At 54.1% G+C, this 17,506-nt stretch overlaps 2 protein-coding genes across 8 annotated transcripts; one reads left to right on the plus strand and one right to left on the minus strand.

Moving 5' to 3' along the window:
- Positions 1-462: 462 nt before the first annotated feature.
- E4F1 (E4F transcription factor 1) lies at positions 463-11,422 on the minus strand. Of its 7 annotated transcripts, none has more exons than XM_036279208.1 (14): positions 11,263-11,422; positions 8,629-8,780; positions 7,717-7,822; positions 3,875-4,068; positions 3,665-3,785; positions 3,416-3,568; positions 3,156-3,325; positions 2,634-2,843; positions 2,272-2,377; positions 1,888-2,105; positions 1,461-1,659; positions 1,244-1,386; positions 1,113-1,175; positions 463-1,030 (listed from the first exon to the last, which is right to left on the minus strand). In XM_036279208.1, the coding sequence occupies exons 1-14, from the start codon at positions 11,420-11,422 to the stop codon at positions 674-676; spliced, it is 2,352 nt and encodes a 783-aa protein (XP_036135101.1). In that variant the 3' UTR covers positions 463-673. The 7 variants fall into 7 exon arrangements, with proteins under 7 accessions (XP_036135101.1, XP_036135106.1, XP_036135102.1 ...); XM_036279209.1 differs by having other exon boundaries at positions 464-955; positions 2,272-2,380; XM_036279207.1 differs by having other exon boundaries at positions 464-1,030; positions 2,272-2,380.
- A 3,773-nt stretch (positions 11,423-15,195) lies between these two features.
- On the plus strand, positions 15,196-16,365 carry LOC118642381 (phosphoglycolate phosphatase). Its single transcript, XM_036280119.1, has 2 exons — positions 15,196-15,904; positions 16,005-16,365. Exons 1-2 carry the CDS (start codon positions 15,265-15,267, stop codon positions 16,328-16,330), a joined length of 966 nt encoding a protein of 321 aa, XP_036136012.1. The 5' UTR covers positions 15,196-15,264; the 3' UTR covers positions 16,331-16,365.
- Positions 16,366-17,506: the final 1,141 nt, after the last annotated feature.

Below are 17,506 nucleotides of genomic sequence, written 5' to 3' on the forward strand. Positions count from 1 at the left end.
AGGACTCAGAAGCCCCTGCCAGCACCTCCAAGAGCTGCCTGAGGAGTGGAGATGGCCAGCAATGCCTATGGTCCAGGCCTTGTTCTTGTCCCCACCCCCCAGAAACTAGGTCATCCATAATCTCCCTCCTGGAACTACATCCCCTCAGGGAAACTAAGGCAGCACTATTAGGAAAGACCAACCCCATTCTTGGCCCACATCTACTGTTTGTTCTACACATTGTCAGAGGCTCCTGGTCTCCTGGCCTCAGTCCCCTGCCCCAGGGCACCACATCAGGCCTCAGGAAGCCGGGGTCACAGATCCCAGAGGGCAGGGCAGCAGCAGATAGCTGCCTGTCCACATGCCAGTGACACCCACATGCCGCCAAGGTGTCGCCAGCCCCATCAGGAGTACTGGGTGGGGTGGCCACACACAACAGTCTACAGAGTGGCCTGGGCAGGCAGGTGCTGCCACAGGCAGACCTGCCAGGGCTGCCACTGCCGCAACATCACAAGAGGTGGGTTTTCATGTTTTATTGTAAAGCAACAAAAAACTATTTACACTCCCATGTGTCTGAACATCTGAATTATGAGCCCTGTCTTTCCCATACTAGGCCAGGTAGGAGTGTGTAGGGCACTCAGGGTCCTTGCTCTTGACCCAGCCCAGTCCAGTGGGACCCCTACAGGTGCCCATGCTAAACAATGACAGTCTGCACCTCAAGCTGGCCCTCTGGGGAGGCAATGACCAGCTCGCCCGCATGCTCCAGGATCTCAATGTCCTCCGATGAAACCATGGTCACAGTAGCCTGCTCAGCACCATTTGCGCCTGCGCGGGCAGTAAGCACAGTGCCCTCGCTGATGGCTGAAGCCAGTGTCATGGCCACTTGCTCTGTCAGGCTCTCAGGGGTGGCAATGGTAATGGTGTCTGCAGCAGCTGCTTCTGGACCCAGCCCCGCTTCCTGGTCCATGGTCACATTCTGCACAATGATTTGGTGCCCAGCGCTGGCCTGGTGTACAATCTGCTGCACCACCTTCATGATATGGCTGTCCACCTGTGGGTGGCTCATGGCTCAGCCCACAAGGCTGGGTGAGGGCACTAGGCCTCCCCTCCCCACCCCTACCCCAGCCCCTCACCTCTGTCTGGGTGCCCTCGATGATCTCTGTAGCTTCACTCGTCTCCGCATCATCTGAGGTGGCCTAGACAGAGAATCAAAGGTCCATTTTGCCTGCCCCTGGGCCCCATCCCAGCCCTACCCTACACCCACCTCAATGATGTACTCCTGGGTGTCAGCCACCACAGATGAGAACTCAACCAACACAGTGTGTGGGTCTTCATCAAGGACAGTGGCAGCTGTTGTGGAGCTCTCCTCGGACACCAGCAGCTCCTCCACCTCCAGCAGGCAGCCCCCTGAGATGGGGAGCTCATTCAGGGTTGGCCTCTTGCTGCCCTTCACCCCCTCCCGCTGCCCGCCAGCTCCCAACCTTTGGTGCGCAGGTGCCGGTTAAGCGTGCCATGCTCAGCAAAGCCACGGCCACACTTGTAGCATTTGAAGGGCTTCTCGCCAGTGTGGTGCCGAACATGCCGCACCAGCGAGCCCTTCTCCCGGAAGCCTCGGCTGCAAAATGGACACACGTGTGGCTTCTCCTCCAGGTGTGTCCGGAAGTGCACCTGCTGGGCATTCTGAGGAGACCCACCATCAGGATCAACTTGGCCTTGGCCATAGCTCAGACTGAGGCTTTCCCCATTGACTTCTAGGGCCAAGGAAGGGACTGGGCCAATACTGAGCAGGCTGGGGGCGAAGGGGTGACAAAGGATGGCTGGGGCAAGAACAAGGGATGGATCTGGCCTATGGAGTGGGGAACTAATGGGGGGCAGTCAGAAGTCAGGGGTCAGGGCTAGAGGGCCCACCTTGGTCTTATAGCGCTTGCCACACTCAGGACAAGGGTAAGGCCGCTCATCTGAATGGACTCGCCGGTGGCCACGAACATGAGCAATGGTCTTGTAGAGTTTCCCGCAGTCCCCACAGCGGAAACGGCGCTCATGCACGTGGGCCTCCTGGTGCTTCTTGAGCAAATAGGCCTTGGGGAAGGCCTTGCCACACTGCACACACGTGAACAGCTTCGGCCCTGGGGCCACAGGCAATGTCAGGCCAGGTCCAATCCCCGAGGGCCCCCTGCCCCCCAACCACCTGCTGCCTGCTCACTGGCCACTCTGACCACCCACTGCCCAAGGGACCATCCTAGTCACCCACAGGCCATCCACTGACTAGTGCCCCACCCTCTTGCCACCCACCTGCATGGCTCCTTTTGTGGGCCTCTAGGGTGGCTGCTGTTGGAAAGGTTTCACTGCACCGAGGGCAAAGGTGGGTCCTGGGTACAGCTGAGTCCTCATTGGCCACCTGCTGGAGGATCACAGCATCCTTCCAGTATCCACAGCAGGTTGGGCCCCAGCAGTACCAAGGACAGACCCATAGTACCCCCACCCTGACAGACTCCATCATGGGCCCAGGGGTAAAAAATTCAGGAGACAGAGTCACTGCAGAAAGTGACGGCAGGGAGAACAGTAAGAAAGCTGGTGGCCAGGCCAGTGTAACGAACAGCTTCATGTAAGGTGCAGCCCCCAGGAACGAGCACACCGGCAGCACAGGTACCTACTGTCTCCACCTGCTCCACCTCCAGCAGCGGCAGTTCCGGGGGACCATCACCCAGGTGCTGAGGACTGGATGCAGTAGGAGGGACTGGCTCCAGGGCCCCCTCCTCCCCAGTGACCCGCTCAAGAACAATGCCAGAGTTCTGCATGGCCTGGTGCAGCAGGTTCTCCCGACTATCCTCACTGGTACAGGAAAGCTCCTTGGGAGCTGGGGGCTGCAGGGGAGATGAAGGGAGGGAGGTTAACCAGAAGGCTCGGCACATGGCACCCACCTGAACCCACCGCACGAGGCAAACCCAAGGGGCCCAGGTACCACTGTGAACACCCAGTGTCTTCATTCAGGAATGCCCCTAGGAGCCCCACAGCCCGCTCCATCTGCTCTTGCCTGCCCCACTGGTCTTTCATCATCCCTGCAACCAGAGTACCAGGAAAGCAGACCCTGGTCAGTCCTATTCCCACTGGAACCAGTGCCCAGAACAGAGCCTGCCACTGAGCAGACAGAGGCCATACCACCAGACGGTCCCCACCTCTGGGGCTAGGGCTTTCATGCCCAGGGGAAACTCTTGCATCTGGACATGGACTTCGTGGATGACAGTGCCCTTGGCATCTGTCACCAGATGAATCACTGGCGATGTCTCCATGGGCTCGCCTATCACCGAAGATGATGTAACAGTCCCCATAGTGGAGGCACCAGACCCTTTAAGGCAGAATCAAGAAGAGTCTTTAAAGAAACCTTCCTAACCAGGGTAGCTCCAGGGCTGGAACAGGGAGCCTTCAACATGCTGACCTGCAGGTGCATCCTCTTTGCCAACAACGACATCCTTGCTCATGCTAAATCGGATTTTTTCAGTGCATGGGGTGAGAGACTTGAGGTGCCGGGTCAGCGCACCTGACTCCCGAAAGCTCTTTCCACACTTGGCACACTTATAGGGACGCTCATCTGTGGAATGGAGTCAGCTTTGGGTGGGGAAGGCAGACCTGGAGCCATAGCCTCCCACAAGGAGGCAAGGGTGCCCCACATACTGAGCTAGCTTACCTGTGTGCCGCCGGTGGTGCCGGATGAGTGAGCCCTTGGTCCGGAAGGAGGCCCCACACAACTTGCACTCATGGTCCTTACGACTGCTGTGGGTGACCATGTGGGCCTTGAGGATGCTACCCTGGGGAGGAGGGGCAGCAAGGCTTAGGCACCTCCCTGGGCAGGAGGCCTGGCCCCCTTAGCTGGCATGGCCCAAGACCTGGGGCTCACCGTCTTGAAGGTCTTGTGACACAATGCACACACGTAGCGGCCGTCCTCATTCACCAACAACTTGACCTGGGCCTGTTCACCATGCCCAGCCAGCCTGGGCTCCTGATGGTCAGGGCTGTCCGAGGCCTCTGCCATCTCACTGTCACCTGGATCCACCTCAGCAGCTACAATGACCTCTTTGATGTGTCCACTGCCTGAAGAGAAGCAGGTCAGGCTGAGCCTCAGGATGCCACACACCCTCCCAGCTCCTGGGATCCTAGCCCAGGAGCACTGCTCGGTTACATTGGAGCTAAATGGCGAATCACCAGGCCCCCAGAATGTATCCAATGGGGAGACCATGGTGAGCAAAAGTCCCCTCCCCTAAGCCAAGAGGCGCATAGCACTAGATGTGTGCAGAGGTCCTGCCACTTCTAAGGGCAATGGAGTACCCAGCACAGAGACAGTGGACAGGCCAACCCAGCTCACTGCAATCTGCCCTGTTTGCTTCCCCAGCTCCCACTAACACAAGAAGAAAATATCTCCAGAGTCACCCACTGGCATCTGTTTTGAAGTAGGCAGGTGAGGGACCCAGCCTGGGAATGAATGCTCATGAGACACCCAGGACAGCCTGAGGCTTCTGCACCTGTTGCTAGTGTTGAAGAAAATTGGACAACTGCCCTGGCCGGGTAGCTCAATTAGTTAGAGCATCATCCCACTGAGGGTTCAATCCCCAGTCAGGGCACATACAAGAATTAACCAATGTGCCCTGTCCAGTGTGGCTCAGTTGGCTGAGCATTGTCCCATGCACCAAGAGATTGCTGATTCAATTCCCAGTCAGGGTAGATGCCTGGGTTGCAGGCTCAATCCCCAGTGTCAGGGGGCGGGGGGGGCATGCAGGGGGCACTTGATCAATGTTTCTTTCCCTCTCCCTCTCTCTAAAATCGATATAAACATTTTTTTAAATGTTTCTTTAAAAAAAAAAATCAACCAATGAATGCATAAATAAGAACAAATCAATGTCTCTCTTTCCCTCTCTCTTCTTCCCTTCCTCCTTCCTTCCCTCCCTCCCTCCCTCCCTTCTTCCCTCCCTCCCTCCCTTTCTCCTTCCCTTCTCTCTCTCAAATAAAAAAATAAAATAAATAAATAATTGTTTAAAGAGCCCTTTTGGAAAAAGGAGCCCTGGCCAATGTGGCTCACTCAGTCGGTTGAGCATCGTCCCATGCACCAAAGGGTTGCCAATTCAATTCCTGGTCAGGGCACATGCCTGGGGTGCAGGCTCAATCTCCAGTAGGGCATGTGTGAAAAGTAGCCATTTGATGTTGCTCTCTCATATAGATGTTTCTCTCTTTTTCTTTCTCTCTCTTTCTCCTCTCCCTTCCTCTCTCTCTAGAATAAAAGCATATTAAGAAAGAAAGAAAGAAAGAAAGAAAGAAAGAAAGAAAGAAAGAAAGAAAGAAAGAAAGAAAGAAAGAAGGAAAGAAGCCCTGGCCCTTGGCCGGTTTGGCTCAGAGGTTAGAGCGTCGGCCCACGGACCAAAGAGTCACAAGTTTGATTCCAGTCAAGGGTATGTACCTCAGATGCGGTCTGTCCCCGGCCCTGGTCAGGGCCATGCAGGGGGCAACCAGTCGATGTGTCTCTCTCATGTCAATATTTCTCTCTCTCCCTTCCTCCCACTCTATCTGAAGATAAATAGAAAAATATCCTCGGGTGTGGATTAAAAAAAAAAAGGAAATCTGACAATAATCTGACAATGTGTAAAGCTAAGCTATAAACATTTCACAATTTCCGCTCTTAAAAATGACAGTGGGAAATAGTTGTGAAACTGCTTCTTTGAAGACTTCTCAATCAGGCTGGCACCATGTTTTGGCAAGCCATTATCTCCAAACAGAATGGAAGCCTCTGACTCAAAAACAAATAAAGGCATGTCTCACCCATGCTCTGGTTGGCATGCCTAACACTTTATCTTTGCTCTGCCCCAGAAAGTGTGTTACAGTACAAAGAAGGTACAAAGGGTAACAGGTGAAATGTAAGTTTGTTTCCCAGGAAGAAGCAGGAGTGGGTATCCAGCCATCACTCAGCCCCAGCAGCCCCCACAGCCCCCACTTACCATGTCCCCGGGCCCAGCAAGGACAGAGAACTCCCGGCCCTGGGACAACAGCAGCTGGCAGATTAGGACTCTGGCCAACCCTGTACTCTGGACTACTGAGCAGCTAACACCAAGGGGACATTTGAGGCACCCAGGATGCCTGCAAAGGGGGAAACTTCTAAGGGTACAAGAGAGGCAGGAGGTACCCAGAAAGGAGACCCCAAAGCTGCTAAGGCGCAGGCATGGGCAGGCTAGAGGTCAGGTTGGTGGGAAGGTGCCTGAAATAACAGGAGTCTAGAGCCCATAGGTGCCGCCCAAACACAGGGAACTTGTTTTTCTTTTTCCCTTCTTTATTTTGTTTTTTAATCCTCACTCAAGGATATGCTTTTATTGATTTTTAGAGAGAGATAGGAAGGGGGGGGGGCATCAATGTAAGACAGAAACACCTACCAATTGCCTCCCATATGCACCCCAACCAGGGATTGAACCCACAACCTAGGTATGTGTCCTGACTAGGAATTGAACCCAAAACCTTTTGGTGTACATGCCAGGGCAGGGAACTTGTTTTCTATATGACACCACCCACCCCAGAAACAAACCACCACTCCAGGACTGGAGCATGGCCCCACCTCCCACATAACAACATTCCTATCCCAGAGTGGCACCAGGTGAACATCCTGGTCCACAGGAATGTCAGGGGGAAAGACAGCATAGAGACAGGGACAGATGTCCCATCACCTCCCTGAGGTGGGGCCTTGACAAAAGAGCCTACTCTAAGGTTCCCCTCCCCAGGGGCTCCTTCATCACCCCTTCTTCCTACCCCAGATGGTCCCAAGAGCTTCCCAAGGCCAAATTCTACCTGTTGCTCAAACCTGCTTCCTGTCTAGCTGCTCATCCCACTCATGTACCTGCCAAGGTCTCTGCCCAATGGGCCCCCAGGTAACCACCATTCCTTTCCCAACTTCCTGAGGCATCAAGTCCAATCTAGCCTCCCTTCAGTGCTGTGCACACACCCATTCCCCAGCTCCCTCCACCTGCCTCAGCCCTGGGCTGTCCTTTGAATGTCCCCCCTACATGCTGGCCTATCCCCAATGAATGAGTGTGTGATTCAATCCAAACCTCTCAACACCCCTTCCCTATTGCACATCAGGAGGTACTTTAACTTTTAAAAAGTCATCAAAGAGGCTGACTTGGCGTTGTATGCTCATAAAAGCCTTGTGAGAATCAGGGCAGGAATCACTACCCCTACGCGGGAGGGAGTGCGCACTGGGGAGATGAAAGCCAAGAACAGGCAGCAGGTCAAGGCCAAGCTGGAAGAGCAGGTGAACCCCCCATGCATACCACACCCTAAACCTCCAGAGCCAACTGTGGGAGGTGAGTAGGAACCAGGAGGGTAGCAGAAAAGTGGGGAAGACTCTGGAAGGACCAGGGCAGAGACAGTCTAGGGAAGTAGCAGGAGAGCAGCCAGTTTGTAATTATGCACAAAGCGAGGACTCCTCAAGGTCCGGGTATGCCCTAGGGCAGCCTAGGCTACATGCTTCCCCTTTCCTGGGCTGGCAGGGCCTGATGCCCAATCCTCAGTCCTCCTAAAGACCCTGCCCTGGGGAAGGTGCACACAAGGCCTCAGCTACTCCTGGGCCAGGTCTTGCTCGGGGAAACAGAGGAGTGTGGGCAGCATAGGTCCCCAGCCTCCAGCCTTAACCACAGATGGCTACCAAGTCAGCAACAGTTCAGAGCTGAAAGCCATGAGTGTATATAGCCAGTGGCGCCAGCTTACCAACAATATCAGGCGTGTGGCTGATGTCTGGTGTCAGAGCAGCTGCCTCCACAACAATGTGGGCCAAAGTGATAGGCTCCTCCGGACTTGCCACCGCCGGGACCACCTACCAATAGGAAACAGGGGACACAGGGGACTAATCTGCGGGGCTCCAGAGCTCCCTTGGTTTATTGAGTGTGGGCTTGGGTTTATGTCCATGCAGAATGGCTAGGACACCCTGGACCAGGCTGGGAGTCAGGCTTAGAGTGGTGATCTTCTTGGAGATGAGAGCCTCCACCCTAGCCATCCTGCGTGGGTAGGTAAAGAGCACAGGGTCAGAATAAGACAAACTCTGGGCTACTTCCTGTGGTGACCTAAGGTAACTGACTTCTCTCAGAGTCTCTTTTCCCACTTCCCTAAGAAGAGGATGACAAGAGTGCCCACCACGTAGGGCGGTATGGACCTTAACTCTGTGTGTACAGCCCCAAGCATGCATGGGGTACAACAAAAGTTCACCATTTATTATGGGGTGGTGGGACCCAAAGAACCACATTTGTGGGATTCTCAGGAACTATATGTACAGGATAGGAGACAAGCCAAAAATGCAAAAGCCACCATGATACCCCTGAACCAAGATAGGCCTTGGGCTACAACAAAGGAGGGACCGCAGACTCCAACTGTACATGCTTCGACTAAAGGCTGCTGAGAAGGTTGGGCCATTGAGGAAATCCCAGAGCACCACCAGGATCTTGGTGGTAGGGCTCAGACTCTCCCTCACCCGAAACTAGATGCCTACCCTCTGCCCGCCCCAGTGTCTCAGGGAACCAGCTGCACAGGTCTGTCCTAGCATGCCACCTCCTCCTCCTCCTGCTGTCAGGTGAGTCCAAGGAGGAGAGGAGCACACCCATGCATGTGCGTGGGTGGTGGGCTCACCTCCTGGCCCAGCAGCGCAGCAGCCGCAGGGGTGGCAGGCAGGGCCTCCTGGGGAGTCCGCTGGCAGACCTTCTGGAGCTTGTGTTGAACAAAGTCCTCCAGGGCAGTGAACTCTGCCTGGCAGCGGCCACATCTGTGCACATCGTCCTCATCTGTAATAAGCCTGTGGTCAGTGGGATTTGGGAGGGCCTCCAGCCCCAGGCCAAATCTACCCAAGTGTGGCATAAGAACCAGAGGTGCCTTCCCCGGCCCTCTGAGGAGCCAAGAACACTCTCAGGGGCCCAAGGTGCAAGCCCCCATCCTCTGGAGGTCTGCAGAAGCAGGGCCTACCTCAAGGAGAGCAGCATTAGACAGGGGTGGGCCCTGACTGTACACAGGCTGCAGGAATCCACTGAGGCTACTGTACCCCAGAATGGTCGGAAGACAGAAGGATTTGTCCAACGCAGTTTAGGGATAGTGGTTTTATGGGGTTTGCATGTGCCCTTGGCACCTCAGGGACATCTGGGTCTGTTCTCTCATCTGTAAAACGGGCTGACCCAATGAAGACTACAGCAGAGGGAGAAGAGATGCTGGTGCCCACAAGGTTCTGGCTAAGAGGCCGGCCCTTGGCAAACACAGAAGAGAGGGCACCCTGACCCATAACCACTATTTTCTCACTCTGGCTTGGTGCTTCCTTGGTTCCCACAGGCAACACCTCCCTGCTCTGGTGAAGGCGCCCAGGGTGGAACTTCTCTGAGGGGCTTTAGGGTCACAGCACCTGAGGCCCTCACCATCTGGACTGACCTGCCTGCTCCTCTGCTAAGTCCCTACTACACTCCAGGTATCTCACTGTGGAGGTCACCAAGCAGACAGCCCCCTGGGGAAATGGAGATGACTACTTCCACTCTAGAAAAACAACTTGAGATTCAAGGCTGCCCAGCTGGTGACTGTTGGGGACTGAACCTGAGGGTCTACTCCAGATACCCCACTGTTTATACAAAGAGATAGGGAGGTGTTCCCTCTGCTTCCATAAAGCCCACCAGTTCGCACCACCTCACATGTGGTTTGACCTACATTAAGGTCAAACCCAGGCCTGGCACACAGAAACGAGGTCAATGTCTGTTGAATTAATAAGCAAACAAAGGGCCAAATCACAGTCATGACTCGACTACAGGACACCTGACAGAGGACAGTCCCATTCAGATGCTTCAGTCACAAGCCAAGCACTGAGGTGTCTGCACACTTTTAACCCTCCCAGCCCACTTGCTGAATCTGACTCGGCACCAGAGTGTTGCCTTTGAAGGAACTCCTGCCACAGAAGGGGACACACCCAGCACATGAGACACTGAGACAAGGCCATGAGCATGCCCATCATCAGTGCACAGCAACCTCCAAAGAGATGCCTCTTCAAGTTGGCCCTGTCCCTGGTGGTACTGCCCCTTCCCAAGCTGCAATAAGGAGTAAAAAAAAAAAAAAGAAAAAACTGTACCAAGAATATGAATGCTGTGGGGACAAAAACCACCATCCCAAAATCACTATCCAACCTCTTCCTGTGTGGCCCAGTCTACAGCTTCATAGGACAAGCTCAGAGGGCAGAGACTGTAGTTCCATCGCCAAAAGCTACGTCCCTAGCCCTGGCCGGTTTGGCTCAGCGGTTGAGCGTCGGCCTGTGGGCCAGAGTCCTGGGTTCGGTTCCCGCTAGGGGCATAAACAAAAAACAACAACAACAAAAGCTACGTCCCTATAAGTGAGCCCTCAGTGTTTCCTAGCACAGTTTTCAGTGATTTACATGCTCTATTTTCATTTTTACCAATGTCCTATGAGAGGACAGAACACAGAAGTTAAGGGAGTGTGTTGAGCTGTCACACTGTCCTGGCATCTAATACAGTCCTTGCTACTTACTAGTTGGGTGACCTGGTCACTTTCACATTTTTGAACCTCAACATACCTCACTCACAAAATGGGAATTATAACAATAATAGTGTCCAGAGTTGTTCTGAGGATTAAAAAGCTGTTGCAGGCTAAGTGCTTGATACATTATTATCAGCAGCATCCCCATTTTGTAATAGGAAATGGAGGCTCAGAGAGGTGTGTGGTCACTTGCTCAGGATCGAATAGCTAGAAAGTGGCAGGTCTAGGATGGAGCCCAAAGGCTGGCTGCAGTGCACAGGCTCTCCTCCCCAAGAGCCAGCCCAGACAAAGCCCAAATCCTGGAGAAACCCGAGGCCCCGTCCTCCTAGAGCCCCTAGTCACACCCCAGCCAGGGTTTTAGCGGCCTGTCAGGTGCAGTGGAAGGGGGCCCAGAGGAGAGCAGGGCCGTGCCAGAGAGGAAGCCAGAGGGGCCGGGCCGCAGGCCTAAGAGGGCAGGGCTGGCAGTGGAGGCGTTTGTTAAGGTCTACATATACGGACAGCCCCGGAGGTTTGGGCAACTTTGAGTATCCACCAGTGAACACCGGAACCCACGGGGGTGAGGCCCGAGAGTATGAGAAAACCGGGGGCTCGTGGGGGGCTCGGAGGGGGTCCCATGAGGACCCGGGAGGTCCGCAAGAAATCCGGGTCTGGGAAAGTCAGCTGCGCCTGTAGCTCAGGTCCTCCGCCAGCCCGGGCTGAGTCGCCCCCACTGCGGCTGCACCCTGCCCCATCCGACCGTGTTACCTTCCTCATTAAAGGGCGCCGGGAGGCCGAGGAAGCCGCCAGGGGCCAAGGCCGCCGACGCCGCCGCCTCGACCCCGCCCTCGCCCGCTTCCCGCCTGGCTTCGGCCCGGGCTTCTGCCGTATGCGCGGCCGTCACCCGCACTGCCATCGCGCCCTCCATGTCGCAACGCGCCGCAGGAAGATGGCGGATTTACGACCGTGTCGTCATAACAACGAGCCGCGCCGGAGCTAGCGAGAGAGAACGACAAGGGTAGGATGCCGGGGCGTGGCCAGGGTAAGTTTGATGGGCAGGTGGGGGAGGGCTTATACCGAAAGACAATGAGGCGGGGCTTCTTATGAAGGCGTGATTACGGTGGAGGGAAATAACCCGCGGGACGGATCCAGAGGAGGACCTTTGGGGTTTGGCTTAGCAGGGAGGGAGCGCGGCCGTTCAAGAGGAACGGAAGGCTGGGGCGGGACCGGGAAAGGCTGGGCTCCGTTCCGAAAGCTGCATGTAGGCTACAGAGCTGAAGTATAGGGGCAAGGTGGACTGGCGGCGCCACCTGGCTAGCCTTGAGAGGGTGCTGCGGCCCTGGGCACCACGCCGGGATCCTAGCCCGACGCCCCGCCCCCGCACATGTCGCAACCTCCCTTGGTGGTTGCCTGGGTCTGGGGAGTAAAACAAGTTTGGGATGGCTCATGCACGGGGTAGCTTCACTAAGCCTTTTATTTTTTTTGTAAATTTTTAAGTTGTGATCAATACACATAACATTTATCATTGTGGAGGTTTAGAACATTCGCAATTTTGTGCAACCATCACCACCATCTAGTTTCTGAACTTTGTTGTCATTCTAAAAGAAAACTTGTACCCATTAGCAGTCACTCCTCATTGTACCCTCATCCCAGCCCCTGGCAACCACTTTCTGTTTCTATGGTTTTACCATTTCTGGACATTTCATAAAAATAGAATTACACATGTGGCCTTTTGCATCTGACTTCTTTTGCTTAGCATTTTTCCAGGTTCATCTGTAGTAGACATGAGCAGAACAAAGACCAGGGTACAATGGGCCAGGTACAGAAGGTCACCAGGGCGGGAATCTCTGGGTGCCTAGCAACAGGCAAAGCTGGGTAAACAAGGACCTTGCCCCCAGGGTAACCTTTCCTCCCCTAGCATATCGCTGATCATGCAGTTTAGAGCCCTTGACTTTTCATATTGCATTTCAGCTCCAGAAAAGCAACAAAACTGGGCAGCTGATCTCAGCACCAGCTGCACTGACTGATGACCCCCTGCTTGGTGCAAACCGATCAGTGGAGACCACGACACTGAAAAGACACACCTGGAAAGCTGATGAGTATGCTATTGGGATGTTCCCCTGGGACCACCCCTAAAATTCCCCTTTGAAGGCCCTTAGGAAGGAGGACCCAGCTCACTCTCCTTCCCGTTTATATGCCCTGCCTTTCCCCTCTTACTCCACTTCCCCTTTGCCTCACACCCAGGCACATTACCTACTGAGCCTATTTTTTCTACCACTCACTTTTTCAAAATAAATGTTCTCTTATAGTTTGAGTCTTGACTGAATTTTTTCCTAGCCAGAACTCAAGTACCAAGGTTTCTGAACCCATTGTGAAGGACAGACAATAGGGCAATAAAACATAAAGAACATATAGCTAAAGTACTGTGAAAACTTGTAGTTAAAAATTTCCTACTTGGGCCCTGGTCAGTTTGGCTCAGCGGTTGGAGCGTTGGCCTGAGGACCAGAGAGTCCCGGATTCGGTTCCCGCTAGAGGAACGTACCAAAAAAATAATAATTTTTTTTAAAATTTCCCATTTGGGCCCTGGCCGGTTTGGCTCAGCGGTTAGAGCATCGGCCTGCGGTCCGGAGAGACCCGGGTTCAGTTCCCTCTAAGGGCATGTACTTCGGTTGCAGTTTGTCCCTGGCCCTGGTTGGTTGTGCGGGTGGCGGCCTCTTGATGTGTCCCTTTCACATCGATGTTTCTCTCTCTCTGTTCCTCTTTCTTCCTCCCACTCTACCTGAACAAAAAATAAAAAAATGTCCTCAGGGGAGGATGATAAAAAAAAATAAAAAATTTCCCTCTTGGTAGACCTTGCCCTGGACCCTAAGAGGATTACAGGAACTAGGTAGGAGGGAAAGAGATAGGCATCAGCCGGAGCTGACCACTATATTGTGCAAATAGAACTGCTTACCCTTCAGACATAATGGCTAACCACAGATATCCATTTATGTACATGTTTGCTTGCTCGCAGACCCTTAGCCCAATTTCTTAACAGGGGCTAAGAAAACTATATAAGCAACCCACCCCCTGAGCTCGGGGCTGCTCTCTCCTCTGCGTAGGATGGGACAGTCGCCGCCCGGCTAATAAAGCTCTCTTAATTTGAACCCAGTTCGGAGTCGGAGTCTGGTCTGCCTCGTTGGTCTAGAACACCATGTCCAGTCTGACTCACACAACATATGGGTACATCATGCCCCCCCCCCACATGCCCTGTTTTTCTCTGGTTTCTGTATTCTATAAAACTTTGTGTCAGGAAAATCTGGGTGGTGGCAAAACAATAACACCAATCAGCCGCCCATGATGTGGCCCACTTAGTGGGACAACTTCACAGGTGGCAGCCAGTGTGGCAGCAAACCTCACTGGTTGGCCATCGCCAGTGTACATGTAACTCTTAATAAACCCATGTCTCTCACATCGATGAGAGAGAACATAGATTGGCTGCCTCCTGCATGCCCCCCACTGGGGATCAGGCCCACAACCTGGGCATGTGCCCTGACTGGGAATCGAACCAGCGACCTCTTGGTGCATGGGTTGACGCTCAACCACTGAGCCACACCGCCGGGCAACATTAGTATATTCTTACAATGGCCCACGTGGTAACCAAAACTAAACAAAAACACTTGAGGAGGAAGCATTCCACAGACATTATGTTGATCCAAAGAAGCAAGACCCAGAAGAGTACACACAGTAAGAGCTTGTTTTTAGGATGGTCTAGAACAGACAAAGGAGGCTATGGCTCCATGCTGTAGAAGTCGAAAAAGAGGTTGGGGGAGGGGTCTCTGCTATTGGCTGGATAGTGATGAGAGGAAACTTTGTGGAGTGATGGAAATGTTCTGAATCTTGACCTGGGTTGTGTTTACACATGTATATAGGTATGTAAAAATTTCATCAAGCTGCACACTTAAGATTTATGCACTTTATTATACATTACACCTCAAAAGATAACAATAACCTAATAATAACGATGATGATTGCGACCAATTAAGGATACTAACCCCACTGCCTTGAAGTGGTTCACTAAACCACTAAAGCCACAGGGAAAGCATTTTTGCAAAGGACTGTAAATGAGAACGTAAGACTTGTTGGGAAGGAACGCCGAGGTAGCTTTCAGGACCGGCCATAATCGGTCTGCACGCTGACACCATGTCCGCAGAACGTCCAGTAGAGAGGACACTACCCAGTGAAGCCGAAGCAAAGTTGAGAACGTAACTGCCTCCCAAAGTGGAGCAGCACCCCATCCTACAGCGCTCCTGCAGAGAGCCCCGCCCGCAAGACGGGAGAGAAGCCAGCCAATCAGTAGCATGCTTGGCCCAGGTTCATTCGATTAAAGATCTCCGTCACCTAGGCTGACCACGCGCCTCCAATGAGAGAGCTCCCATTGAGCTGCCCAATAAGCAGCGGCCTTACGTCCTGCGCCCTCTCTCCGCACCGCAGCGTTTCCGCAGTGAACGCTCCACTCCGAATGCCGGTTGGCTCCCTGCCAGCCAATCATTGGAGCGCCCTTGGCCCTAGAGCCAATGACTGGTCGCTCCCCTGAGCCGGGCCGTGAGGGTTGGCGCTGAGCTCCCGCAACCCGGGCAGGCTGGGGCGGATTGGCGCAGTCAGTGTCCAATGGGCGGTGCGCATGAGGTGGGGGGCCAATGAGCACGGCGGGGGCGGGGCGGGCACTGTGGCGGGCGGCTGTGAGGAGCGGCCGGTGGCGGCCGGTGGCGGCGACGGCGGCGGACGGCCATGGCAGAGTCGGAGACAGGCGGCGATGACGCCCGCTGCGTGAGGCTCAGCGCCGAGCGGGCCCAGGCGCTGCTGGCCGACGTGGACACACTGCTGTTCGACTGCGACGGCGTGCTGTGGCGCGGCGAGACGGCAGTGTCTGGCGCGCCTGAGACCCTAACGGCGTTGCGGGCCCGCGGCAAGCGCCTCGGTTTCATCACCAATAACAGCAGCAAGACCCGTGAGGCCTACGCCGAGAAGCTGCGGCGCCTGGGCTTCGGCGGCCCTGCAGGACCCGGAGCCAGCCCTGAAGTCTTCGGCACGGCCTACTGCACCGCACTCTACCTGCGCCAGCACCTGACTGGCCCTCCGGCTCCCAAGGCCTACGTGCTGGGTAGTGCGGCCCTGGCAGCCGAGCTGGAGGCCGTGGGCGTCGCCTGCGTGGGCGTAGGCCCGGATCCCCTGCACGGCGACGGCCCTGGCGCCTGGTTAGAAGCACCACTCGAGCCCGGTGTGCGCGCCGTTGTCGTGGGCTTCGACCCGCACTTCAGCTACATGAAGCTCACCAAGGCCGTGCGCTACCTGCAGCAGCCCAACTGCCTGCTCGTGGGCACCAACATGGACAACCGGCTCCCCCTCGAGAACGGCTGCTTCATCGCGGGTCCGTGCGTCCCGGGGACGGGAGGTTGGAGGGCAGGCGGCAGGCCCCTCCAGTCCTCTGACCCCGGGCGCTCTACTCCCTTCCCCTCTCCGCCCCGCAGGTACCGGCTGTCTGGTCCGAGCCGTGGAGATGGCCGCCCAGCGCCAGGCCGACATCATAGGGAAGCCTAGCCGCTTTATCTTCGACTGCGTGTCCCAGGAGTACGGCATCAACCCGGAACGCACGGTCATGGTGGGAGATCGCCTGGACACAGACATCCTCCTGGGAGTCACCTGTGGCCTGAAGACCATCCTGACCCTCACTGGAGTCTCCACTCTGGGAGATGTGAAGAGTAATCAGGAAAGTGACTGCATGTCTAAGAGGAAAATGGTCCCTGACTTCTATGTTGACAGCATAGCCGACCTTTTGCCTGCCCTTCAAGGTTAAAGATTTAGTGTCTTTAATCTACAGAATAAAAAAAATTGAAAACCACTTAACCAAATTAATAGGTGGGGCTTAAGCACTTGCTTAACTAGGTGGCTTCAAAGAGTATACTTTGGAGTTAAGCAGAGGCACTAGTTAACTTTGTAAGTAAATGTTGGGGGGGGGCGATTTTGTTACAGATGATTATAATTTAAGATGCACTTTTTAATTTTTTTTTTAGAGAGAGAGGTAAAGAGAAACATAAATTTGTTGTTCTACTTATTTATGCACTCATTGGTTCTTGTATGTGCCCAGACTGGGGTTCGAACCTACAACCTTGGCATATCAGGAGATGCTCTAACCAACTGAGCTACCTGGCCAGGGCCTAAGATACACTTTCAAACTTAGAGGGCATTGTGAGGGTGCTGGGCCTTGGTTGCCATTGGCAAGAGCATCTGTCTAGGATTCAGATAACCTAAGGGACTGAGGTGGGGCTGGTGGTGTCACGTATTTTATTGAAAATTTCATTCAGGGATCAAGCCCCTTTGTAGAGCAAAGGGGAGAAAGGGGCTGATTATTTTGACTGTCAGGAGAAACTTGTACAGACCAACCCATGGCCCCATGGGTGTGGTCATCAGCAGAGCAACTTGCTACTGTATCCCAGCTCACTTGCATGGTGGGAGTGGAGGAGGGGGCTGCCCCCTGGTAGTGTCTCCCTATCCTTGGGGTGTGGGGTGCTGCCCTCACTATCACCACCCCATACTTCCTTAAAAACCACTCTGATGTTGTAATTGAATGTTGTGTTTCAGATGCCCAGGGCTGCTGCTCCTCATACGTAGTTGTGGAGCTCTGTAAACTCAGCCCAGCTAAACCTTGGTTTTTCAAATGTGCATTTAAACACAAGTGACATGGACTGAGCATATTGTTGGCTGAATGGCCAGGAGGACACAGATGCCTTTGCTGAACTTTGGCCTGCTGTGTAGGGAGTTCAAAGCAGTGTTGTTACCAAAAATTATTTTTTTAAACTTTTGAACAACTTTGTCAAGGGGTGGAATTGAATCTTAAGCATGTTAATAGCTGTGCTCCATCTCATAGGGCAAATCCACTGATGATGTCAGATGTCTCCATGCCCTGTAGTGAGCAGCAGAACTAAAGTCATGTGCAGGCCAAGGAATGCCTGTTACCCAGAGTGCCCCTTAG

This window comes from Molossus molossus, unplaced genomic scaffold (genome assembly GCF_014108415.1).
Source record: "Molossus molossus isolate mMolMol1 unplaced genomic scaffold, mMolMol1.p scaffold_m16_p_3, whole genome shotgun sequence".
NCBI classification, from domain to species: Eukaryota; Metazoa; Chordata; class Mammalia; order Chiroptera; family Molossidae; genus Molossus; species Molossus molossus.